The sequence below is a fragment of the Cardiocondyla obscurior genome, linkage group LG20, assembly GCF_019399895.1.
Source record: "Cardiocondyla obscurior isolate alpha-2009 linkage group LG20, Cobs3.1, whole genome shotgun sequence".
In the NCBI taxonomy this organism is placed as follows: Eukaryota; Metazoa; Arthropoda; class Insecta; order Hymenoptera; family Formicidae; genus Cardiocondyla; species Cardiocondyla obscurior.
This window is the reverse complement of record NC_091883.1, coordinates 3,067,787-3,095,043: the sequence shown is the minus strand read 5'-3', so window position 1 is coordinate 3,095,043 and position 27,257 is coordinate 3,067,787. Positions and strand designations below refer to the sequence as shown.

Sequence of the window (27,257 nt, the reverse complement as noted above, 5' to 3'; positions counted from 1 at the left end):
GGAAAAGTAATTTGGCAGAATCGCGTTTTTCACTCGTACGATTCCATCGGGCTAGAACGTGGATCCTTCAGATGAAGACTTGTGTCGGGGTTAATGGAAATTCAGCGAGAAAATCTTATTATCTTTTAAAAGGAAATAAAAAAAAAACGGAAAAAAAAAATTAATTTTACACGAGAAAAAAATATTTCTCACGTAGAATACGAATATTTCAATTTTAGATAATAATTCTACGGCTCAATATGAATTTTATTCGCTTCGTAACGGAGGGGAAAAAAGAATTAAGCTAATTTTTATCGACGTGCGCACGTACGAGGATCGATTAACGTAGTCTTTACATGGATAGTACTTAGGGATTAATTCCGATGGAAGGTTAAGGAAAGTTATTCCTACGGATTGCACGTTAATGCATAAGATACAATCAATTCGAGAAGGCGTACTCTCTCCTGCCGATTTGAATTTATGTTTATGCAGGTATCTCCTATCGTACCTATAACGAATGAGTCACGCCTTTCCCGCGTTGTGAAGAAGTTTACAGTTTCCACTAAACTTATACACGCGCTTTGGAAAAAAAAAAAAAAAAAAAAAAAAGAAGAAAAGAAAAGAAAAAATGTACGATTTATTTCGGAGATGGCGCACAAATCACACGTGGAAAGTCGGTATTCAACCAGGAAATATATTTTCGTTTTCCGTATTTAAATCTGTCAAATTATACATTATCGAATCAGAAGAATCGCTATCTAATATTTCTAACGCGTGAAAGGGAACAGGCGGCAAGGACGAACCTTTATGCGATTAAAGTCCTTTTCAGCGTCCCTCGGATTTCGTGCATCTGGCCTGATCTTTGCGATTTTGACACCGAGTCATTCCACGTCGCTGGGGACTTGAAAGTCATCTGATAGACGGTCCCTGGATACCCAACTCACCTACCTACCTACCTACCTACCTACCTATCTACCTATCTACCTACCTACCTACCTACCTACCTACCCGCCTATCTCCCCGGACCCCCCGAGTCAGCCGGCTCGCGTAGTTACAGGCGAGTTGTACGGGTCTCTTTGTTGCATTCCGCCACGAACGCTCGTGCATGACGACGACGCCGGGCAGTGTCCAGTTTCATTCACGAGGGGCGCCGTAATTCCCGGCGGAGCGCTGGAATTTGTTTCAGAGGTACGCCGTGTACACACGAGGGAACGAATTTATAATTCTACGGGCCGCGGCGCGAGACGGTACACCCACCCCGGCCGAGAGATGAAAATCTCTCGGTGCGCGGCGTTCTCATCTTCCGGCCTGCGCCAAACGGGCGGACCAAAGGACCGAATGTCCCTCGCGAGGAGACGGTCCCGCGTCTCCGGATTAGATCGCCGATTAGATAAACGGGGGTTTAAGGGCCGCTTATCGAAACGGCGCTCGCGTGGATATCGTTCCTGTTACCGGTTTTCTAGACACCGCGAGGCAACCGCATCCCTGCTTTCTTTCCTAAGTTTTACAAATTGGTTTTACTTAGCAGTAACACCGCGCGATTGACGGCGAATGCGAGACGCCCGCTGGCTCGCCGCGCCGCTCTTTGACTTCGACCCGATGCATTTTAAACGCTCGCATCTTTTTAGCGCGTAATATTCCGCGAGTCGCGCGAATTCTTTGTATATTCCGCAAATATTAAGACGGCGTGTTTACGGGAAATTAAAAAAATTTCGCACGTTTGAAAAAGTTCTTTCGACTCGACGTATAATATCGCCTTCGGATATCGCTAACATTTTTCCTTTTTTTCTTTTTAATTTCAAGATTAAACCTCTCATAAATTTACAATTCGAGGACTTTATTTTCATAATTAACGCGGGCTTCAATTACAAACGTTCTTGTAGTTTTCAATTTTATCTAATCGCCGTGAAATATGGCCGTATTAACGTTAAGAGAAGAACGCATAATTCTCTCCTTAATTAGCGTCCTTGCATTAATTCAATAAATTAAGCCGATATCGGCGAACTTCAGAAGCGGTCGAAAAAATATCCTCGAGGCGATCTTGCCTCAGATCGCTCGTAAATATCGCCGAAAATCCTCGTCCGGGTGGCTGAGGAGACGGTGCCGTCCGGGTGAGATCGGGATGAAAGAAGGAAGAAAAGAAGCGGAAGGTCGGGGGGAGGGGAAAGGAGGAGGAAAGGGGAGGGAAGACGAACCGGGCCGGGACGAGGAGAATTTCGCTCCTCGAGTGCAACGATCCGCGCGCGACCATCTCGCCGAGAAAGGCGTTTTGCGGCATTATATTTCGGGAGTCGCGGAGTTAATATTCATGAAGCGATCGCGGGCGCGGCAAGGACACGGGTTACGAGAAGATGACGGACGGGCCGCGATCGAGATGAACGTTCCCCGGCCGTACCGTAAACGATTGGAAATTACGGATTCTCGATCGAGAAACGATCGCGTCGGGATGCCGCCCGCGTCGCGATGCCGCCCGTTCACGGCCTTATTTCGCACGACACCGCGGTGTCTGGGGATCAATAACCTACCTCGAAAGGGAGCGAGGCACTTCCGGAAGGTATTATCCGCGACGATGTAATATTTCGGCCGGCATTTGCATAATCGCGCTGTTAATCTTCGCCGATCCTTTTTTCCCTCCCGACTTCGAGCGAGCCTAATGATCCGTCGTGATGCCCGACGTTCGCGGGACAATTTTGCCGGATAGCGCAACAATCGCGATTATCGCGGGCACCGCTTGTTTATTGCAATTAAATCCATCAAATGCGCGCAGACCGTTTTAAATAGCACGACGAAGAAAATTCGCCCTCGGGACGGGGTGGATTTTAGTTAGAAAGTAATTTAATTAATTTAGTCGACGTTTAATTAACAGACAAGTTAATTAAGTTGTCTTTATTTGATCAGGTCTAATATTACTATTTGTACAGTCTTCCAAATATTGTTCTATCGAAGGGAAGAACGCGAAGGATTTCAAGTTAAATATTAAAGTTCGTAATGCAAACTGCAAGTTCTTAATCTGCGCGCTTTTATAGAAACTCGGTTCTGAAATTCGAAGCTACGCGAGGGTTGCACACTTCGAGCTTAATTTCCCCCGCAATTTCGCGTTTCGCGTCGCGAAAACGTTAATGCGCGTTTATATTTAAAGTCCACGTAAGTTGACGTACGGTGCCCGAGAAAAATTCCGCCCGTGCTGTAAACGCAATTTTCAGGGGGAGGGGGAGGGAGGAGGGTAATTGCTTCGTTTGCTCTCCGGCGTCTTCCCATTTCCCACGCATTTTATTCGTTCGTAAAAGTCATTGCTTACGCAACAATTCCATCGAAACACGCCGCGCATACGCGTTACAATACTTTCCGGCAGTAAAGTCGGCTATTTCCGAATTTCACGGTTTCGCGAGCGCTTTACGCGCAGTTCGCGTAGATGCCGGAGCTAACTTCTTCTCGAATGCACGTAGCCTCGTTCGCGAAGCGTTTCCGAGAGGCGCCGCTTATGTTTCGGCGAGGAACGCGCGTCTCAAAAACATTTACATAATCACTACGTAACGAAATTCCTCCGCGGAGCACTTGAGAGATCGCGCCCGCGAGATGAGTGTTGAGCATTAATTATGGCTCTTATTGAGGGAACTATGTATCAGATCATTATTACTAACGAGCCAAGCTTATTTAAACATGCACCCGAGCGAAACTTGATGTATTACACATATTTTGTATGTAATGGCGTTATCTAGTTTCGTGTGAGTAACTTTTTCTCTATAATTTGTCAGACATTCCACCGCGCCATTAAGTTAATTATGGCATTATTTAATAAGAGACATAATTAATTCTTATTTAAAAAAAAAAAATAATATTAAAATAGAATAAATAATTTACACGAAATAAAATTATCTACGTGTCATAAATATCCTCTCGCGATATTAAAAATATATCTCTTTCTCTATAAAATCGTTTAATAATAATGCGAGTAATGAAGTGAATAATAATTCTATTTTACTTGATTATTTTACTCTTTATAGACACGTGGCGGACGCGAATTACTCGGCGGTATTCGTGCCGTTATCGCGCAATGATTGTTCCGTCATTTTATGATACTATCTGTCTTACAGTTGTCGAGCTAACGCCTTGTTTTTTCGCGACCGCGTTACGAGATACCTCCACGCGTATGTGAATCTTTTGATTCTCTCGCTTTATCTTATTTTCCTGGCCGAATGGAAACACAAAGCGGGCGCGATGTAATTGTATCTCTCATAATAACGGTTTTACCGTGTCGAGCACCTTCTAATTACCGCATTGTGTGTCGTGCAAATACAATATAATGAGCGAAATACCAGGCGCATTATAAACAGCGCAGATTGCTTCGCAATGTTGTCGTTTATAATCATATATGAAGACATATTATCCATAGAGACGCGGAGTTAGCGAAAGAGGAAGGAAAGCGACGCATTTTCTTCTTTTCTTTTCTTTTTTTTAATCATTATTATTATCATGGGCGACGTTTTTAATCGCGTGGGAAATATCTCCGGGACGGTGACTTTTTAATTCGCTCAAAGCCGAACGCGGTAAAAAAAAAGAAAAAAATAATAATAAAGAATTGCTTGCAACAAAGTACTTTTAAAGTACGAAATATAGACCGCGTCTGGTCGAAAATCTATTTTGAGTTCGTGCGAGGCCTTGTTTCTACTTAAACAAAGCCTTATTAAAGTCATGCGTTCTCATTGTTCTCTCATTTCGACGCATCTTCTGTATTTCGCACTCCAGAATTTCCCTATTGTGCCGGCATGGAGCAGCTATAGTTAGACGCATAGTTAACCGCATACCGTAACCCACGGTTCGTTGCAAATAGTCGAACCGCACATTACGTAAGGTCGGCTGTAACGATCCAGATAGGCACGGCTTACCTTGAACCGTATACGCTTCTAAGGGTTTAAGGGTTAAATGCTCCCGCGAGAATACGTGCACGATGATCCGACTCCTTCGCTAATATTACCATAAATTCCGCGGCATTTGTAATAATATCGCTACCGCCTCGTTCGCGCGGTGATGCGAATAAAAGTTTGCGATGTACGAGACAAACATAAAATAAATAAGCCGCAACGTTATTTCATGCGCGAGAGATAAAACGAAATTAATTAAATTAAATGAGCATTAATAAATAGATATATTTTCTCAAATATTAACGTTATCGATTTCACCGCGTTGTCTACAATTGTTTAAGGCTATAATTTGTTTGCGCATAATTTTCGTAATTAATCGAACGACGGGGGGGGGGGAAGGGGGACGTACTCGGATTAACGCATTTGTTGATTATTAAAGTCGAATAATTTCAATGCAGCAGCGCGAAAAAAATTAATCAGCACGCGAGCAGTAATTGTGTCAATGCTATAACATTACGATTATTTTAGACTTTAGAATTTGGCCTCTGTATTAACGTCACGACGAATGTACAAGAGCTTATTTGCATTTCGTGGGGAAACGCTTGTCAAAACGTGTGTATAGTCTATTCATGACATACTCGTGCACTGCGTATATATTACGCTCGTGTGTTATGAAATGATCTCATCAAATGAGAGAGGTTTCTCATGCAAATACCGCCCCGCCTCCCCCACTTCTTCGCCGGGATCCGTTTCAGCCCGCCAACAGTTCTTCATTAAAAAAAAAAAAATTAATTATCGCGATACGATACAGTGGGGGTTAATTGGTCATTCCGTGCGGGATGTTTCCCCTCAGCTAACGTTCTCATAAGGTACGAAAAATCGTAATTCACTCCGCTGCCTAACGGGAGAAATTTTTCAACGTAGAAAAACATTCTCTCTGAATAATATATAAGCCAAAAAAAAAAGAGAAAAAAAAAGGAAAAAAAAAAAAAAATTTTTATTTAAAGCAACGTACACGAAATACCGTCGATCGTTTGCATACGAAAGCGGTCCTACGTTGTAAATTAGTCGCCCACACCGGGCGAGCCGTCGGGAGGGGATTTTTTTTTCTTTCTTTCCTTTTTTTTACATCCGTGGGAGAGACGGAAATGCAAACGAAGAAAATCGACTGGTCGGGTCACGCGACGACGAGTGCACGTGTCTCCGTTGCATTGTCTTGCGGAATTAGGTCGTGCGTTGTCGAGCCGGCGGCGGCTTGCTAGCGCACGGAGGTAGGTTTCACCTCGGCTGTACCCGCCGGTTAATAACTTCCTCCCGCGAGGTCCTCGGGGTGCGATCACGCGCGATTCAATCAAATCGTAGTGAAAGCGCACGATTCCATTTGTTAATGCGCGCCCGCGCGCGCGAAACGCGGTGAGATAACGGAGGTGGCGTCGCGCCTTCCGAAGATGAGAGGAGAGAGATCGTTTCGCCCGATAAGGCGAGATAATGTACTGATTTCTTTAAATTAGGCCGCCTGCTCGGGTGGGTCGCGGCCGACGACGTGCGCGCGTCTGTCGCGTAGAAACGTAAGGAAAATTGTTTCGAGATAACTATTACGCGGAATATAAAAATTAACCGCTTTCGTTCCTATTTAGTGCTAATTAAATCATTAAAAAGCGTGCTATCGTTACGATTATAAATCCGTATTTAAATGATTGACTATTACTATGCCTAATAGCCTATCATAGTTTCGCCAAAGAGGCAATAATAACATGATACGCGGCTTGAAAATCACTTCCCTGATCATTTCCGTTATTGACGTGAAATTATCTCTTTATTAAATTATTGTTAAGCCAGCGATAACCGACGCGTCGTCCCGTATCAAGATCTCCGGGCACTTATTTTCGCATTCGCGACGATTAAGCCTGCCTATCTACATATCCGCTAGGCGCCTTTGTGTGCGTGTAGCACGCGTGTAATTACATCTTTTTGCCGTTTCTTCGGCTCGCTTAGTTTGAGCAGTAGCACGGCCGGCTCGAGCTAACGCGAGGCAATGACTAGTCCGTGTAATTTAATCGTAAATTTCTTTTACACTCGCGAACGCGTAAAGATAACGTTACATCATTCCACGCGATAGAGATATCGCTATGTTGAAGTACACAGTATCGAAGTTCTTTCTCTACTTTTTTTCCTCTTTCTTTTTCTTTTTTTTTTTTATTCCCTCCCGATATTCGCGCCTGAAAAAGATAAATAAGGCTCTTTTAGCCTTCGGGATGTTCTAGCCCTGAGATACCGTAGCCTCAAGGATCGACAGCTGTTTAACATAAACTTCCCAGAACCTTACGCGCGAGTTTAGGTGAAGCCTTTCAGATTCGCGTATCGGTGTTACCCGTCGTTTTCCATTTTACCTGCATAAAAGTACGTCATAATCCGAAAGTGCACGGGGATCATGTGACACGCGAGAGGAACCGATCCGATTTTACGGGCACCGAAGAGAACAAGGACGAGAGGAGGCGGATTTGCATTGAAATGGGAAGGGGGGAGTCTTACTTTCCAGCACGACGGAAAAAGCGCGACTTTCTCACGCCGTAAATAAAGCGACACGTTGCACGAAGCGCAAAATGGATAAATCAGAGCACTCGTTATTAGGTTGAGTCGCCACGAAAGAATCTTCTAGCTCAGTGAGCTAATCGAGCAACCGTGAAAACGGTTTCGAGAGCACCGAAGTAATTTTTATCTTATTTAGGTTACCAGGAAAAACTGATTAGAGATAATTAAAATATGTAGAAGTACGTATTATATTATAATTGTGCAAAAATTATATTATCTTTAAGCTGCATTTTTTTATATATTTTACTTGTAATAGCATTTTTTGCTCTTTGTCTTTTTCTTTATTTTTCTTTTTTTTTTAAATTATAATTTTACATATGCAGATATAATACGCATAAATTTATTTTCCCTCTTTCTCTCTCTCGGTTTTAACGTAGGAATAGTTTGTCTAATTTGGAGAGTAGTTCAATCGTTTCAACTTAGGTAAGCCGTTTGTTCCCTGTTCCCACGAAACTTTAACAGACCGCAGTGATTAACGTAGCGTTTCGTAACAATTTCATCAGTGATTGGTTTGTATGGTTTTGACGTTTTAGCAGTGCAACTATTAATTGCTTTATTAAATGCAACAGTAATTCCCTCCCGTTGTAATTATTTAAAAGTATTTAAGAAAGATTATATTAATACGAATTGTTAATATATATTTTATATACCCTAAACTACGTAATATTCACGTCCTTGTTTTAAATTATTTTACGCGTAGACTCCAATTCCTAACATCGCTGACATTAAATAAAAAAGTTTTCGACTTACCAATACGATGCGCAGCAGCGGAGATTCTGCTTCGATAATCCTGTAACAAACAAAAAGAAAATTTCATTGTAGAGATGCTAAAGTTATTTTCCACTTTGAAAAAAAAAAATCTATACGCGTGTCTAATTAATTTATTAAATAAATAATTTGAAAATAAAGTGTTCTATCTTCGAAATGGCAAAGTTATTAATTTTGTGCAAATGATGCTTACCATTGGGTTGCTCCGCTGAAGCAGGACGCCTGTCCAAGGCCTCCTCCTCCTCTCAGCACTAGAAACTTATTAATCTGTAACATATAAAAATAACATTTTAATGTAGACATGTTGAACGATCTTTTTCATTGTTAAAAAAAAATTCCAAGTGTCTTTAATTAGCACAATAGTTATTAATATTTTATTCCAAAGAAGTGATGCTTACCCTTAAGTCGTTCCTCCGAAATATGATGCCTTTACGAGGCCTCCTTCTCCTCTCAGAATGTTGGGCCAGTTCCTCCTTCAGCACAAGAAACTCGCGAATAACCCGGATAAATTAAACGCGCGACCCTGCACGACACTCCCGTTTAATAAAAATCGTACGTTAAAGATTTATCGACCGATATACTTTTCTGCGGCACTCCCGAAACGACCGTGGCCGATTACGGCTCGTGTAATACTTTGACGAAGATGAACCGCGTACGACACTCCCGTTTACACGATTACGCGAAATAAATACCCGACGAACCGCCGGCGGTTCGTTTTTCATTAGTCACGGCGACGAGGATGCGCATCAGCTTTCTCCAGACTTTAACCTGAACAAATTAAAAGAGATAATTAGATAGAATCGGCGATGTTAATACGCGAGGAAACGATATCGTTAATTGGTTAATTGACTTACCTTTTGGAGAGAAGTACCAAGAGGTCCAATCGCCGCGTGATACGTGTGCGTAGTGTATGGCTCGATTCCCGACTGAAGAATGCGGCGATTAGGCAATGTACGACGCCACTCGTCTGACCGCCAACCGACCGTTGTATGTATACACTCCTCGAGCTGCCGAGCCTCACTGCGGAGCATCGCCGCCGAGCATCGCCGCCGAGCCTCGCCGCCGAAAGTCATGCTCTGAAACATGAATATTATGTCATTGTCTCGCGAGTTTTAACTATCGATCATTGGAGAGTACAAAATCATGCTTACTTTTGAAGCAGCTCGGCGTCCATGTATGCCACTCCCCGATGCTTCTTCTTCCTCTTCCCCTTCCTCTTCCTGTTCCTCTTTCTCTTCCTCTTAGGTCAATCGGATACGTCGAGCCGGATTCTCTCTCGTACTCAAGGCACTCTCGTCACATCCCGCTTCTTCTTTCGGTCCTCGCTTGAAACACTTAAGATTTATTCCCGGTTAATAAAGTATAAAATATGTATATCTGCACGTACTCGCACTTCGCGTGACGATCGTTCGGCACGTCAGCCATCTTGTGCACGGACTGGTTCCCGCGTACATACACCGCGAAGTTCGCCGTGAGTCGCGCGGTCGCCGCAAGCTAGCGGAGGCGCCACGTGTCGCGCGATCGGACGCCGGTGGTGCCACGAAAAAGATGGACAGCGCAAAGAATAAGGACACTGAACCATCAGCTGTCGTTCTGGCCTAGTGACCTAATTTCGGACCTACCTTAAATCAAGTGCGTGAGGCTGTGAGTGTCTGCGGACCCGTGCATCGCGCGCGCTAGCCACGGTATCCCGTCGAGAGTGAGTAGTTCGCGGACGCGAGTCACGTATCTAACAAACAGATATGACATTTGTTGCGACAACGGCGGCAAGCGTACCTGATTTTGCCGTGATGTAATTAGAATCTCACACGATGAGTGCGCGTAAATGTGCCATGGACCGCTAGTCCCCGAGGACTGAGGAGGAACGCACACTCCCACTGCTACTCTACCGTCCTGGGCGGCAGAGGGTGGGGATCGAGAAGGAAACCACGAATGCTAGCCGCAGCAAACGTAATATCTACCTTTCAATAATAGTCATTCAGTAGAAAAAGCAGCTTTGCAACTGTTATGATAATGGTGAATCTGATTAACGTTATCTTTTAATTTTGGTAGAATCTGGGAGCACACGTCAATCGGATTCATTATTTTTGCAACAGCTGTAAAGCTGATCTTTTTTACTTAACCTAGTCATGTACGTACGCCACCGAAGCTGTCCGTAGCTCGCGCGCGGCGCTGAATTCAGTGTCCGCTAGCACGAAAGTTTTACTTGAACATGTCGCGAGAAATATGATCGGCTCGGAGAAAAGAATAATATAACGCGGTGCGTATAATTTCATTCTTTGTTATTAGATAATTAATATGACGATAATCCGCTTTCCGAACGAGATCTTTTACGAGAATAGCTCTTCTAAAACTTTAAGTTTCTTTTTTTCTTTTAATTATTATCAAGATATAATATATATATACTATAACAAAAAAAATTCGAGAAAAAAAAAGAAAAGACAGGAAAAATTATTATTCTTAGGTACGGAAAAATACTAAACTCTTAAGTTGCTCCGTCGAAACCCGGTGTTCGTTCGAGATCTTCTCTTCTCTAAATGTCTAGGACGCCGCCGTCTGTCCCAAATACTCTTCTTCGTCGCGCAAAATACTCGTAAGAAACCTGTACTAACCTAAGATCGCGCGATACTGTACAGTACTTCCGATTATGAAAATCGTATGCGAAAGATTCAACGACCGATTACCCGTCACATTCTAAACGTACGCGGCCGACGAACCGGCTGCGGCTTGTGCAATACTTCAAAGATGCACATCAGCGAAGCGGGTGATTAAATTCGAGCACGCCGTATGACACTCTCGTTTTGCAAAAAAAAAAAAAACGCGAAAGCTATCTCGCACATGTCAACAAACGAAGCTCCCGGAATAAACGAACGAAAAACCGCCCGCGGTTCGTTTTAGAAAACCGGCGACGGGAACGTTTTTTTTTTTTTCTCCGCGTATGCGTGCGCGCTCGTATGCGTGCATGTGTTATCAGCCGTATTAATAGCGAGAGATGCATATGCAGCCTCCGCTACCATTCAGGGATTACGAAACCGTAGCCACCGATGCGAAACCGGGGCTTACGAAACCGTACGGGCTAGCCGAATGCTGCGGGCTTCGAGTGTAAGCGCGATGATTTACAAATAGCGCGTACAATCTGAAGTAAACCAACGAAGATACGCGTCGCGGGTGAAGCCGGGGACGAACGGGGGAGATTTCGAATCTATCGTCGCGCGGAGATGAAGAAATGCCGAGCGGGAAGCCCGCCCGGGGTCGAGACGCGGTAGCCGAGAAGCGCGTTCTTTATCGCGCAAGAAGCTGTGAAATAGGAACAAAGGTGCTCTCCCGCGGCGAGCTCTCCTCCGAACCGAAACACTCGAGAGCGGAAAAGGAAAAGGTCTTCCAACTGAGATTATTCGTATGCTTCTTTATCTCTGCTTTTCTTTCTCTACCTCTCTTTCTCTTCTCTCTTTTTGCCTCGCCTTCGTCTCGAGTGCCACCTGCGTTAAGCAGCGGAGCCCTCGAGGGCTCGGAATCGCATAGAGACACCTTTATTTCCTTATTACAAGGGAATGCCGGAAAAGAGATTACCACGTTTTTAATAGAGTCTGCTTATTTAACTGTTAACTCTTCGCACGTCGTCCTCGCTTGGTGCGGGTTTAATTTTTTCTTTTTTTTGTTTTCCACCGCTGGTCATTATTTCGTGATTATCAAAACGTTCGGGGGACTTTATACTCCGGTAGCATCTTTGTTAGTATCGAAAGAAACGGCGGGATTAGATATATATTCGCGTAAACTGATATCTAACTTTCAGTCGCAAGCGTAAATTCGCTTTTATTTTGGCGCGAGCTGCCGCTCGACAAGGGGCTCAATAGAACCTGTTTTACTTCATGAATGATTGAACGTCGCCGGGAACTCGGCTTCGACCGCGGTGTCGATAAATTCCACGACGACTGCGATTATTTTTTTTCCGTGTTGTACTAAGGGGAAAGTTAAAATTAGACGGCGGTTGGGTTCGCCCTAGGAAGGGCCCGGAGCCCATTTCGCGATTTCGCCGCGGCCGATAAGAGGCTTGTCATGCTCGGCTTGACTCGAAACGCGTGTACGGTGCGGGCTCACCTCCTCGCGTGGGGAAGCTGCCCGCTGTGAATTCTTCGTAGAGTGCGAACGGAATGCATTTAACTGCTCGCGAGTGACTTCTTGCCCGAGCCACGTCGCAGGGAAGAATCCCATTCAGTCGCACTTAAACCATTCGGCCATTACACACACGATATGTATCTAATTGCCGGAGAGAGTGGCTCCGGCCGCGGCTACGGGCAACCTGGCACCAAACCGGATTAGACGGAGGGAAAAGCTGACGCGCAAAATTCACAACATTATCTATCGCGAGCGTTCGGTATCACAATATTGGCACGATGAATTATAACGCGTCATGCCTGAGGTATTAATCATCTGCCTCGATTATTGCCGAGCCGGTAAAATTGACGTTTTATCTCTGGATCCCCAGGTGTTGCTCTTATCGCCGTTGTATTTAATTTCCGAGCTACAATGACGAGATAATTTTTATCGAAACGTTAAAGAGAAAAAAAAAAAAAAATGTCGCTGACGGGAAAGGACTTTGCCCGGTCTAAACTTTTTTTTTAAATCTTTTTTTTTTCTTCCTTTTTCATAAAATATTTTATGTCACTCTCCAGAAACAATCTTCCGCGTTTTACGTCGTCGTAGGGTTTTTATCGAAATGACACGGTTGTGCCATAATCAATGTCTCTGCCTGGACGAATGGACCGAGGAAAGGGCAAGCCGCCGCGGCGGTCGCGTTTGTCGGGCTTTAACGCAAGAAATCGCAAATGCGGTTACCTATAATCATCTGTAATCGCGGAAGGAAAGGAGAGAGTAAGATAGACGGCTGTTAGTACGACCGGTTACACCGCGATTGTCAGGTTCCTAGAAGGAATGCTCGCCTATGTGGCTTCGTTCACACTATTCTCACACGACTTGACAACCGGCGACTTACGATGTTCAGTAAAAACGTTTTTATTCCTCATTTAAATTCCGCCTACTTTAAATTAACAAAAAAAAAATTATATCGGCTAAATAATTGAATTATATTAATTTTATTTTAATATAATAATATTATTGTTATGTAATTTAATATTAAACCGTGACGAAAATTTATTGACTACGAAGATCCGCAAATACTGAGATATTCTTAACTTTCGTCTGGGGGTTTTAACGAGTGAAGCACGAAAGTCTATCCGCCTTTAAAGTTCTGTCTTAACGTCCGTTTCGTCTTAAAGCCGACGTGTGTCAACATTTTATTTTAAACTTACTTCGAACTGCTTCTTTAACTTGTCTTTACGCGAATAAATTTGCATGAATTCATTCGCGAGTCGTGCAATATGTACGGAAAGAGTAAGAAAAAAAAAGAAAAGATAAAAAGAAAAAAAAGGGGGGGGGGGGAAGATAGTCGTGAAAGTTTCGCACAGTCGAGCAGAACGACTCCGTCAGAGCACGAACAGCGATGCAGTTAATTGTCTCGTGGCTTCTCAGGTTTCGTTATTCTTGTCCCGCGATATTTCCGACATATATCCTTAAAATCTATTTTTACCTTCGACTGCATTAATTAATAAAAATGCGACCGGAGCTCCCATGACTGTACCCGCTCTCGACGCGTCAGACCGAGTGTTCTCTTTCTCCAGTTTCGGCCCGAGTAACGCGCGTTTCTTTATTTATAAAGTTCTTAATTGTCGCTTATATAAATCGCATTCAAAAACGTTGCGCAATCGCTCATACGCGCGTGATTTCCGCCGCGTGCGGCTCGCGTCCTAGGGCGGCGTGGAGCAAAGTAAGGTGGCAACTGCCGACAACTCGGCACGTTTAGCGGTACGCCGTGACGACGGGCGTACTATTTTAAAGCTGAGATTTTTAGAAATATAGGTCAACAACGTGTTCGCACTGTCGTCGTCTTAAATCTCGCGGCGTGGCGTCGCGATGTCCTGCGCGGCGCGTTCGTTCTTCTCTTCCGCTCTTTATTTACCGCGAAGTGGTTAACTCGAGACTTACGCTGCTTTCGCAACGCATACGCGGGAATACACTCGGGCTTGTAAGCGGTTTTACAATCGTGTTGGGCAGTCGCGAACTATATTCCTCTCCGCAGTTACTCGCACGGCGCGCGCAAACGGCGATTGAACCAGCGGCTGGTTTTCGGGCAACACCCCGCCGCCCTGAGATATCGGAAAAAAATAGAATTTGGCTCCGGCATCTAGAACACCTATTGTTTATCGCCCGCTCTCACTCTCGTCTCATTTTACGTAAACGCGCGAGCTCCCCGGCGCACCGTTATCCCCCGCTGGCAACGTGCCGCGCTGGACCCGGCGGATCTTAATCTCGTGAAAGAAGGAAGCGACCTAAAAAAAGAACGCGCCGGAAGAAAGCCGTCGTTCTCATCGGGGTTACTTACCTCCGGCAATTTATCGGCCGATCCAGCTCGCTCGGCTATTAGGAGGGCGACGCGTGATCGCGCGGATTTATGTCGGCCACGATCGTGTTCGGCTGTTAGAATTTTTACGGGCCTTTTTTTTTCGCCGGCGGAGAAGTTTAACAGCGCCGACTCTGAGGATATGTAAAAATCGAGATCCGCGAAGGATTCGATTTGCCCGGATCCCGCGAGCTTCCGTCGGCGTGAAGCTTATTTCCGCCGACTCTTAGTTTCGTCTTCGCGCGCGACGCGCGTCGCATCGTCGGGTTCGCGAATACGCCAACTTGTTGCTTCTGCGAGCTTAGCGGGCGTAAAAGAAAATTATTGCGTATTCGTGTCATCGGGTTTTATTTGCACCGACATTTTTTTAATGGCTGTGTATATATTTATAAACGGGGGAGGGATTTATATTTGGTGAGGAACTACCTGACTCTAAACCGAGCGATTATCATCACTCGCGTAGGTACGGGAGCGACGTATGTGGACCAGCTGATCCGCAGATAAATTTAGCAGATTAGTTACATTAGCCCGGATTGTTGACCCGTAATACCTTCTACACGTGCACTGAATTTCTCCTCCTAAAACCTTGATCTTTCCGTGAAAGAAACCGTTCACTCTGATCAGGAATCCATCGAACTTGATCGCGATTTAATTCAAGACGCGATATAAAATCAATTCTTTTTTTTTTTATACAAAAAATATTTTCCTATTAACTGTATTTTATTAAAAAAAAATATATATATATATATATATAATTAAAAAGTAAATTAAAAATAGAAAAAACTCTTTCTATTGCCTGGAGTTTCTTTCTCCATTTGTCGATACACGTTTCGCACGTGTTCTCAACGAAAGTCCGCGAGCTCGTCGTGGAGTTTGCGTTCCGCCAACTTTATTCCACCGCGGATACGGCGCTTGAATGGAAACGGCGGTTACGCGAAAACCGGCTAACAATCGCCATTGGCGCGGTAATAATTTCCGCGGCGCGATTACCCGTCGCGTGCAAAACAGAAACGTTTCTCAAACGCATCTCGCTACCTGTGTTGCAGCTCGATGACACGGCGCTGCAGCTGTACAAGGGCGGCGATTACGGTGCCTACCTGGACCTCGAGGCCTCCATCAACGAGCAGCAGGAGGAGTTCGAGGGCTTTCACGAAGGCGAAAAGTGAGTGTTAATAAATTCATATTTCCAGCAAACGCGTTGAGACGTTTTTAATAAACCACGTGCGACTTCGTCACCGTTTATCAACCTTACATTAGAAAAAAAAAATCATCAATGCTCTCGCAGCTTACGTCCACGTTCGCGAAATTTTACCCGCGTCCTCGCCGAGCTTACGACTTTTCGAGGTACCTTAGACTCGCGGCGCACGACGCGCTCATTTTTATCCCGCCGGGAGAGAGAGAGAAAGGGAGAGTAGTTTCTGCGTAATTTACTTCAACTGCGAGTAATGACGGTGACCATTTGTGCCTGCTTAATTGCACCCCGGGACCAGTTGTTTTCTTGCATGCCACCTGAAGTTGGCCCTGCCGGGATAGACCGTGCGTCTTTACGAGCCCCTCGCGGTTGGATCCGGGATAATTACACGGTGGACAGCGGCGGAATCGCAGTGGACAGCAATAGAACGTACGTCTCGAGAATAATGAAGGATATTTAGATGAAAGGAGGATAGCGTCTCCCTTTCCCTCTCCCTTCTCCTCCCTCCGTTCGCAGCGGGGAGATTCACGAGACGTCTTGAGAGGAAAGTCGATGGCACTTTGAGCAGACTGTCCCTTGTTAAGTGAAAGCCCACCTCGGAGTAACGCGGCGAGCGCGTCGGAAAAAAGAGCCGCGCGAAAAGTTCCCGCGGGGACGAGAATAATTAGCATGGACCCGCTTTGTGATCTCCAAATGCGCGCCGAATAGGGCGGTTTTCTTCCAAATAGCTCGCGTCCGACGTAAAGAATAACCGCTGAATTTAAGCGCAGGCCGTCGCGATAAAACAAAGGAGTTGCGAACGATCGTTAAGGTATTTTTGCTCTAGGTGGTAAAAAGTTTTTAATTGATCTACTGCGATGTAATTCACTCGACCGCACACACGTACGTACATACCCCAGTGAGTCGGTCGTGGAGTAAATTTAGAGAGAAGTTACGCTGCATAGTTTTCGCCTTTTAACATTTAATTTTAATATATTAAATCATCTATCGTTTAATAATTTCATTTATTCAAAGATCGATTTTTTTATTTTTTTTTTTTATATATTTTTCTTTTTAATCGGAAAAAATTTATTTCTCCCGAATAATATTTGGCTGGAATAGCTAATGATTTTCGCCGCCTTCGTTCGGTCTAGCTAATAAAAAATTAAAATCGCGAGTACACGCTTCCGGGTGTTTTTACGTTATCTCAATGAGTTCCGTTTGCGTATATTTGATGGTGAAATATTCCGCGGTGCAGCGCACGAGAAACCGGGCGCTGGTTTACGTCGTTGGGAATGCATGGCGGCTGCGGCAGTATATTTGCGGTTTGCGTATCGAATTCACATTAACGTCGTGAAGGCTAACCGTGCTCGTTGTGTATTAACGCAGGTAAACTCCCTCGGGAGAGCGCGGCGTGTGCGGCGTTAAATTTAGCTTCCCTTTGAGAGGCCCCCGTGATCCGTGTCTTTTCAGCGACACTTTCCATTCTCCTCGAAACCCGCCCGATTGCTCACCCACATCAAATATGTTACCGGCGCACAATGACGAGAAACGCGGAAGCGCGCGCTATTTTTACGCCCGCCGACTTTTCCTTCCCACAGATGCGATACCCTTACGAGCTAGCGGAGAATTTATTTATTAATTCCGCCTCGATCTCGAAGATGACTGAATGTGATAAAAACAAGTGGGAGACCCGTGCCAATAATATGCAATTGTTGCCAGAGGTTTCATTACTTTCTGTATATTTTCTCTGCCTTTAGCCGCTGGAAAATTTTCGAGAATACTTCGCAATGCTTTTTCACGTACGGCCGTATATCTTACATGGTACTTTTGTTCCCAAAAATAATTTAAGTGCACGTGTGTCGAATAATTAAATTGATATTTAAAATCGATTTTTTTTTCTTCCGCCGCGTAGAGCGTTATACGAGACGCGGCCGCACATGTCGCATCTTGTTTCACTTTCGGCGATCAAGAATTGAAGCGGTGCACACGCATGTTCGGAGACAAGATCGCTTTCAATCCATTAATCGACACCGTTATGCACTCAATGCGTCGCCGTCGATCGCGTTTCGCCAGTCGGCTCGCGTATACGAAGGTAAATTTTCGCGCGATACGAGCCGAACGAGAGGAAAAGACGAGGCAGCGGAAGAATTGGAGTCGCTCGGACGCGAATTGAAGAGGGGGACGAGGCTGCAAGGAGGCGCGGGCAGGGCGGAGGTTAAATAAATGTTTGCCCGCGGAGATATGCGTTCCAATATTTGAAACTCTGGAATTTCTGCGAACCGCAAAATGACATCATACGTTTACCGCGCTCTTCGTTCCATTCCCTCCGCGTGTCCGTCTCGCGTCTGTGTGACTCGATTTTTCTTTCTCTCCGTCGTGTGTGCGCCCTTAAATTCACGCAAGTTCCAGTTCCCGCCCGTCGCGCGCAGGGCGAAACGAAAATCGGCTTTTCCGACTATAAATACACAACGTTGATCCGGTCGAAGAGACTTGTGTCCCGACTTTTTCGAATCGATAGCTCGTAAAAAAAAAAAAATTATATTTTTCGGTGATCACGCTTGGCCGGAGAGGTGCTAAATTATAGGGTCTCGCTTAGCTACGGGTCTCCATGGCGAATCGCCTTGTCATTACAATAGAAAGCGATTCCGTGCCACCCAAGGAGACCGATTCGAAGCGGCAAGAATCGCTTATGCCGACTATTTTTTGGTAGACAATTATCTCACGCGTTTAACGCCAAGTATACGAAATAAAAATCGGTAAAACAGGGAAAGAATAATAAATATAACGCGGGTCTCGGACACGTAGAGCCGTCTGCGGTCGCATTAAAAAAATAACGCTGCGGTCGGCGGAGACTGCCGGGTGATATATTCCGATCGAATTCGTGTAACTTATAGACGCAGGAAAAAGGGCGGATAGGAGGGAAGGTAGTCGGCTTTCGCGTGGGTAACGAATCGTTTATCTTTGCGGTAATGCCTGGCAACTGTGCTCGCCCACGCGCATGAGATATCGCCGCGTGCGTATTCGCGATATTTCTCACGCAGGCTGTTGTGCCCGCGAAATTAATTTGCGTAGCCGCATCCTAGGCGGTCATCCGCGTCTCGTAGATATAAACAGGCGCGAAGGGCTCTTCGCGCGATAACAAATTGAAGAGGGACTCTAGAAGAACGATACGCGCGGGTTCTTTCAATGTTACGTGAATCGGTAAAATCGCTTGCCTGACATTGTACCTAATTGCGACACTTGAACGACTTTGACTTAAGATTTTTTTAACGTTTAACATTTTTTTTTCTCTTTTTTTTTTTGAGAATATATCTACACATCGTGCTTTTAATACCAAAATAATTAAATTAATTAATTGGAATCTTGTACGTACATATATGTATGATCGACGTGTACCAAGTATTTGCTCAAAAACTTTCGTCCGCCTTCGTGCCCGGGCAAGTAAAACAAGAATTTGTTTCAATTTGGGTTTATTTTGTGGAAAATGAAGCTTACCTACGGCTCTGTTTTTCCAAGAGAATTAATCAGCCACCGGTGAAAGTAGACGGTACTACCGGAACGTCGGAACTTATCTCTATTCCGTGCACGGTGTACTTAACTGAAAGGCGGTCCCGATGGACCTTAATAAACTTCGTGTCATCGCGTTTCCCTTACGCGCCCTCTCGCGTCCTTCCCCGCCCTGCCACCCCCGCCGTTTCTTTCTCTATCCTGCCTCAGAATCTTATGTAACCTGTTTGAATGCGCGTAGGTACTCCGGTATGCCGGGTGTATATAATTATAATGGAGGGTATACATGTATCCGCGAGTATAACAGCTGAGGTAGGAAGGAGGCGCGCTGTGAGAAGAGCTAGATAGCGGCGCGCGGAGTGCCGGGTAACAGAAGAGAGGGACATGGATACCTCTCCCAAGGGTTCAATAACCAGGCACAATAAGTCGCTAAACGCTCGGTATAGACGTCGCGATGAGTAATCAGCTTCCTATGTATCAGACCCGAGATCATTAAGGTGCGCGCTCGCGCGCGCACACACACGTGCTTGTTCGAGGTACACCCTCCGCGGACGTAAGTGCATCGTGAATCCTCATGCGAGATTTAATTTCTTCCTGCTTCACCGACATGTCGTACATTACGTTAAAACTCGGGGCGATTTTTAATCTCGTTAACGCGACGAGAATGTAAATAACGCTGGAAGAATTGACGTGAAGAAATATATGTCTTTAATATTGATAAATGTAGAAATTAATTGCGTCCGAGGTAGCTGAGCATGTCGCGATAATACGATGTCGTATGACGACGATTTGCATTGTCACCTTTGCTTAAGATAATAGGTATTTTGCATAACAACGGCGATCAGCCTAGCTGGAATCCAGCAATTCAAACTATGCTAATAAATCGCCTCATTAACGTCGTCACGGGCTAATGTGCGTCAAATGAGCAGTGACATTAATGGTATTAACAGCGACAGCCAAGCAACGTATATCGCCGGAAATTGTGATATAAATTAATATTACGTAAATTACTCCCGATTATTAAATTGTTAAAACTTAAGATACACCACTCGTCGGGGTAGGAAACATTTTTTTTATTTGGTTTTACGTTGCATCGTTTTCTTTTTTTTCTCACATAATTTCTTTTTACGTTTGTTACATAATTTCTTAGACGCGAAATTACATTTCGCCGCGTTCTTATTTTTAGAAAGATGAAAATGTAATTTTGTCTGTTAGCGAGGTAACAAGGTTTCCCTCAAAAATTCGTGCGTCGCTGATTAAATTAATGAGCTTGTGTCACTTGTAGATTTCGAAAACCGGTGACTCATGTGTTCTACGTTTAAGAATAGAATTTACGTGGTGCACGTACGATCGTTTAATTCGCCGTTGCACGCGAGATGGTTCGGGAAGCCGATTCACGATAGACAATTTGTATTGTACGTACATTGCGGTATGTCGAAATGTCCGCGCGTGGTTGATTTTATTAAAACCTGTGAAATACCGCTTTCTTTTTTTTGGTTTTTTTTTGTTTTTTTTTTTACTACATGTAAAAATTTTTTTTACGTAAATTTTTGTTGACACGTTATAGTTAACAGTGTACTCAAAATTTTGATAAAAATGTCTTTGTAATTCGATATAGGCAAGGATAAAAAAAAAAATGTTTTTCGACAAAGAAAAGTACGAGATTACTTGTCCCAAAAAGCGAAGATTTACAGTCGGCGAGACCCAGCTCGGAATAAATCGTATAACTAGGTTTCGAGATCTATTCCCAGGATATTCGGCTGGGCATACCTCGCGACCGGCCGTTTTCGCGTTTTATAAATATCTGGTTGCACGAGCCGACGGCAAACGTCAGTATGACGGAGCGACAATGAGTAAAGCGGCACATTATTATTAATAAATGCCACGAAAACATACATTAGCCCGCATGAAAAGACGCTCGGAGATATCGTAGAATCAGAGCCACCGGTGTACGAGTAATAATTCTTTTTGCAGTATATGTCCCAATATAAAATACTGCCGCGTTATTTTCGAAAATTCTCCTATCGCTTGCAAGAATGCGAGCCAAGACAAATGACTTTTCTCTCACGCGGCCGTGATTAGATCGCGACCTCGCGCAGTTGAGCCCCGGCATTGATAATCGGTTCGTGTCGCAGACGCGGTTATTTATTGCTCGGTCTCCGCGGCGGAGGCGTCGGAAGGGACCGCGTGTATGCGTGTCAGCGTGCAAGTGAAACGTTTCGCCGGTGCCCGATCTAGCTGGCCTACGGAGGGCCAGAACCGCGCGCGGCACCTCTTCGGGAGTGAGGGCGTGTAGATATCGTAATCAACCGCGAGGCGCTGGTGAAGACCCAGAAGACGCCGGCTCGCCGTGGGAACACGCCGCGGGGAGTCACGACGCGGGAGGCTCGTCGACGAGGGAGGAAAAGGGAAGCGAAACGGGAGGAAGGAGGACACGCGGCCGCGAGACTTCGTTTCTGCGGGCCCGCTGCTCGGTTCGACTTCAGCCAAAGTTCAAGTTACCTGCCAACGTTTGACGGCCCTTTCCACTTGCTCGATTTGCACCGGCGTTATTGTCCCGCCTATCACGAGATGCCCGCCGTCCGCTCCGACTCGCCGAGGGATTTCTCGAAAAACTTTATTACACCGCCCGCATTAACGGCGCGAAGGAGATCGTCGGGATTCGATTTTGGAAATGCTCGGAGCAAAGAGACGCGCGGGAAAGTTTTCGAGAAGGATACCAGAAGCGAGAGAGAGATGCGTACGCGCGTTCGCGTGTAAAACCCGAGCGCTTAGAATTTGTTCGCTTTGAGAATCCGGCGTGTTTGCCGATATATCGCGCGCGCCGACTGGTTTTGCCGGGGTAATTAATTTACCTACTTATTTCATTAAGCGAGACGGCGAGCGAGCAGCGATAAGCGAAATACTTTCACACGTAACAAAGTCCAAACAGGAATGCGTTCTTATTCGCGTAATTGGATTACGCGCGAAGATAAGGGCGCTTATTAACGGCCGAGTGCCTCGGCTACGTACTCCGCGATTCTCAATATCGATCTGGCAAGACCTTTGGCCAACTTTGAGAGCTCTCGGCTCGTCTGCTCGAAAGATCTACCTCGCGGGATAACTTTTTCGAAGAGCAGGTACCGCTGATCGCACCGTTATGCGATGCGCTTTTCTCTCCGCGCCGGTATACGCCGCGGTATAATATAGTTATCCAGATACCGATGGCTGCTCGCAGATGCATATACGCTCTCCCGTAAAACGCTGCCATTACGGGAGTATCGTTGGTGCAGAACAACGGAGTCGATCGGCGTCCGGGAAATATTACGGCGCCGCCAACAATGGAGTTATTGAACCGCGGTGCGGGAATTTACACAGAGAAAAAAACAAAAAAAAAATTCCTGATAGCATCTCCGAGCTCTGAAAACTTTAAGCGTCGCTCTTTTCGGACCGCGGCTCCGATCCACCTTATCCGAGATCGTAAAATCGTCGTTGTTTGTCCGATTAGTCCCCTACGGGAGATCGAACGCGGAGCTGCGAGTGGCAGATCGACCTAGCCCGCGTATTCCCAAACGCGATATCGCGGTTAATAATGCATTCACGTTCCTATGCGCGAGGAGGCGCGCTTGCATGTCACCGTTTGATCGAGGCGCAGCCGACCGTGCGCTCGATCCGCCGTGAATCCGGAGACAAACTGACGTATCGAGGTGTGTGATTATAAACGGGTAATTATGTAGAAAGCTACACCGCTGAGCTTGCCGCGCGTGGAAGCACAAGTCAGTGTAAACCGCTCGCGACAAGCGGCGCCGCTCGGCTGCAATTTAGAGCCGATTGAAACTGTTTCGCAGGCGTGGGTCGCTGAGATACGCCTCGGCGGCGGTAATGCGTTTAATTTTGAGATATAACATCGATAGAGTCGACGGTACTTCGCTATCGGTCGAACGTAATTTTAATAGCGATAATTAAGATAATTGAAAAAAGAAATAAAATTAAATATTTAATGTAAACGGTTTCGGGGATATTTATTCATCTCTGAGGAATACGTTTGCGTTCTTGTATTAATTTGTACCGTATAAGCGCTTTGTGATCAACAGCCTTGATTACCGAAGATAAATTTATATCGTGATACCACATTGCGGTCAACGTGTTCGGTACAATATGCTCAAGGGAGGAGAGACGAGTTATGTTATACCATCGAAACATCTCTGATATTAGCAATCCTAGAAACAACGCGATGTAATCTGATAAGGATCTTTCGCTGTTATTACCGCATTTCCAGTAGTTATGTCCCTAAAAGCAGCTCGGCCCTGTCAGCGGTTAGAACAGACTATGGGGATGATGTACCTGAGCACACGCGTAACATGAACGCGCTTTGGCAAACCGCACGTGGGCTACGAGTAAAGGGAAGTTCTGCTCTAACTGAGTGAGAGAGAGAAAGAGAAAGAGGGAGAGAGAGAGAGAACAAAGAGAAATGGAGGATGAGTGATACGAGTAGGATTCATGAAAGGCTAATGAAGACGTGTCGTTGGCCCATGTTCCCAGAATCCCTTGACTGCGCCGGATAGGTCAGCCTAATGACCCATCGGCGAGACGTACGGTCCTTTCGCGAGGCTTAATTACCAATTATCTCGAAGATCTTCGATATCGATCGCGGAGATCCGGCTTGTCCGCTCGCTTCCGGCACGATCGCCTTCCACGCCGGCTCCTTTTTCCTCACTCTCTCATGGGAACGGCATCGGCGCCGGGGCACTTAAATCGCCGTTCGATAGCATTTGCGTGCACGGTGCGCTCGCACGTAAGTTTACTCGAAGATAAACAAATCGGTCGAAAGAGGAAAAGGGCACTTTGCGGCGAAGCTCGAACCTGCCGTCGCCGGGTGTAAAATAATCCAGCAAGAAAATCGCTAAGTCTTTTACGAACGTTTCAATTTTTATCGCGCGAAATTTTTGTTCACGCATGAAATTGCGATTTGTCAAAGCTGTTTTTAATATTTCGGTTTAAAGTGCCCTGGCACTCGGATGCGGGAAAGAAAATCGTGATGATTTAAGATCGCGCCGGACGCGGAACGTCGATTTAACTTCTTAGCTTCAATTTTACGTTGATTTCACTTCAATTTATTCCGAGTCGCGGTTCGACATTGGTCGTTCTTGTTTCGGGGGTAATGGTATATTGCTGACACAATGCGCAGCGAAATGATAAATTATCCCGCAGCCAGTTGCTGCCATACGCGAATCCAGATCAATGAGTCGGGACGCAAGTAATAAAGTGCAGGACGCGGAATCCCGATTGGATAGTCACGGTAGAACTAATGATCTAATTTGTACTGAGAAATCTAGCGTACCAGCGATCTATCACGTGAGTCCGCGAAATTACAGGAAACCGTTTATAATCTTGTCGTTAGGAGCTTTATATAAATTCCTGGAGACGCAAAGAAAATAAATTTCTACGTGTACGAGAAAGAAAAAAAAAAACGCATTAACCTCAACGTCATAAGTAATTAAATTACGAATATGATTTTATTAATGAATCGCGGATTTACGATTAAATGCAGAAAAAAAAAAATAAAATAATTGCTTGAGAAATATTTTCGGAAATAAATAACGTTAAGAGACTAAATCTCAATACCGAAGTAATTATAGAAGAATGTTTAATTGAATTTCTGTTAAGACTAAATCAACTTAAAATTCTACACCCTGCGATCGCGCAAAAATACGTGATTTTTTGGGATGGCTTATAAAAACTACGAAAGAAATAAAAATATTTTTCCGGACGGACTTTCCACCGGTTTTCCGGAAAAAAAAAAAAAAAGGAGTTGGATTTCCGCTTACGGGAGTACAACGGAGGGTTAGAAGGAGGATGGGCAATGGAGCAGTGGACGGAATAAAAAGGGAGCTCTCTTTTTCAGCCTGGAAACTCGCTTAAACCGCAAGATCAGTCGCGCGATCCCGCGAACGTGACACATTTAATTAAAACACGCGCGTATTGCGCGTACCCGGGATTAAAAGCGCGGGTTGCTCTTTCGAGATAACGCGGCGCGTAAGTTTCGTCATAATAAATTTAATGAAGCGATGGATATAATCGCCCGTTGTCCGCGCAGCGTCGGAAAAAATAACGGACTCGGCCGAGATCAGACGCGCCGAAAATTTAATGAGGGTGTTTTTGCATACGCAGCCGCGCTCGTTAATTGCTTTACGTTACCGAGTGTTACGCGCTTTTTCTTTTCCCGATGATGCACGTTGCGTCTGTTCGATATGAAAACTCTCCCGCAATTTATATTCACCGTTTCGGGACGTCTGGGTATAGATGCATGTAATTACTTATTTGTTCTATTAAATATTTAACGATATCCGAAATAAATATACAGTACCATTAAAAGTGCAATACTAATATAAAAAAAAATTTATTTAAATAGTACACGATTTAAAAACTCACGAAAATCTAAAGAGTAAAAAAAAAAGTTTACGTAAATTGACGCTTTGTAAATATTTTAGCTGGTTTAATATCGCGAAGCATCCTTTCGCGAGCGGCGTAAAAGACGGTGATAACTTCTCGAGCTATCACAATTTCACGTTTCAGGTCGCGACCATCATCTCGAATTAATAAAATCTGCTTTACGAAATAATTTATTCTCTTTGAAACTTGGCGAGCGGAAAAAATCAAAAGGCACAGAAAGCTCGCGGAATTACGGGGGAAGTATTTTAAAACAGAAATAAACAATCGAATAAAATCAATTAAGAAAAAAAGAGGCATAATGACATGAGAAATTAATTTAACTAGAACAAACCTCGCGCGTACATCACGCGAGCTGATTTTTAAAAGATCACAATTGCAACAACTACAAAAAAAAAGAAAGGAAGAAAACCATGCGACTTACCAGTCTGCATGAGCGTCAGCGGAGTTGACGATTTCTGCCGGTGACTGTAACATAAAATGAAAAATATTAATGTAGACATGACGATATATCAGTTAATAAATTTAATAAAAAAAAAGGTAAAGGTTTTTTCTAAAGATTTTATTTTAAAAAATTTATATTTACCTATAAGTTGCTCCGCCGATGTATGATGTCCTTCCCGGACCTGCTCCTCCTCTCAGATGGGACGTGTCGAGTCATCCTTCCGCGCACAAGTCACTCGCGAACACCCCGACCGTGATTTTAAAATCGCGAAAATTATCAATCAGTTTCGCGCGTTCCTATTCGACACTCGCGTTTAGAAAAAAACCACGCCAAAAAAAAAAACGCCCGAATACTTAACGAACTCGCGGAACGACCGACGAACCGGCTACGGTTCGTATAATTATTAATCGGCGGTAACGACACTTTTGTAGACGACGATGGATGCAGCTGCGTCGATCTGTAACAAAAAACAAATTAAATTAAATTGTAGAGTTACTATTTAATCTTTAAAGAAAAATGCACGCGCTTCTAAACGGTATATCCATTAAATAATTAAAAATAAATTTTTCCATTACGATAAACTATTAGATTTGTATTTCAAAGAAGTGATTCTTACCTCTGGAGTTGCTCCGTTGATGTACGATGCCTTTCCGAGGCCTCCTCCTCCTCTCAGAACATCTGACCTCCCGTCGGAGTGACCAGCTGCCTCTCGGGCCATTCGAACTTCATCCTCGCCCTGGTTATCTGCGAACACAAAGCCCAGACAATTAATTAAAATTACGCGAGTCTGTATAAGACTTCTAGAACAGAAAGAACACCTCAGAGAGATGAGCTCATAAGTAAGAATGTAGCTTACTTTAAAGAAAGGAGCGCAATCACACGTGCTCTTCTCACACGGAGAATCACACGTGCTCTTCTCACACGGAGAATGGCGAGGAGAATATAGTTTCCGTATCGCGAGATTTTCGCTGAACGCAAATACGTATTACTTAATTTCGGCACGAACACGCGGTCGTTGCGTAGAGTACGTGTTGCTCGCGCGAC

General features: G+C 44.7%; 1 protein-coding gene and 1 long non-coding RNA gene across 6 annotated transcripts in view; one reads left to right on the top strand and one right to left on the bottom strand.

Moving 5' to 3' along the window:
• Positions 1–27,257, top strand: part of Fhos (Formin homology 2 domain containing) — a 96,784-nt gene that overhangs the window by 6,059 nt on the left and 63,468 nt on the right. For all 5 annotated transcript variants that reach the window (XM_070670326.1, XM_070670322.1, XM_070670325.1 and 2 more), the window contains exon 2: positions 15,705–15,820. In XM_070670326.1, the coding sequence (XP_070526427.1) occupies positions 15,705–15,820 (116 nt within the window). The remainder of the gene's footprint in view (positions 1–15,704; positions 15,821–27,257) is intronic.
• LOC139110511 (uncharacterized) lies at positions 6,508–26,698 on the bottom strand. Its single transcript, XR_011547009.1, has 5 exons — positions 26,193–26,698; positions 9,056–9,535; positions 8,600–8,969; positions 8,395–8,468; positions 6,508–8,223 (listed from the first exon to the last, which is right to left on the bottom strand). It is a non-coding gene; the product is annotated as an uncharacterized lncRNA (long non-coding RNA).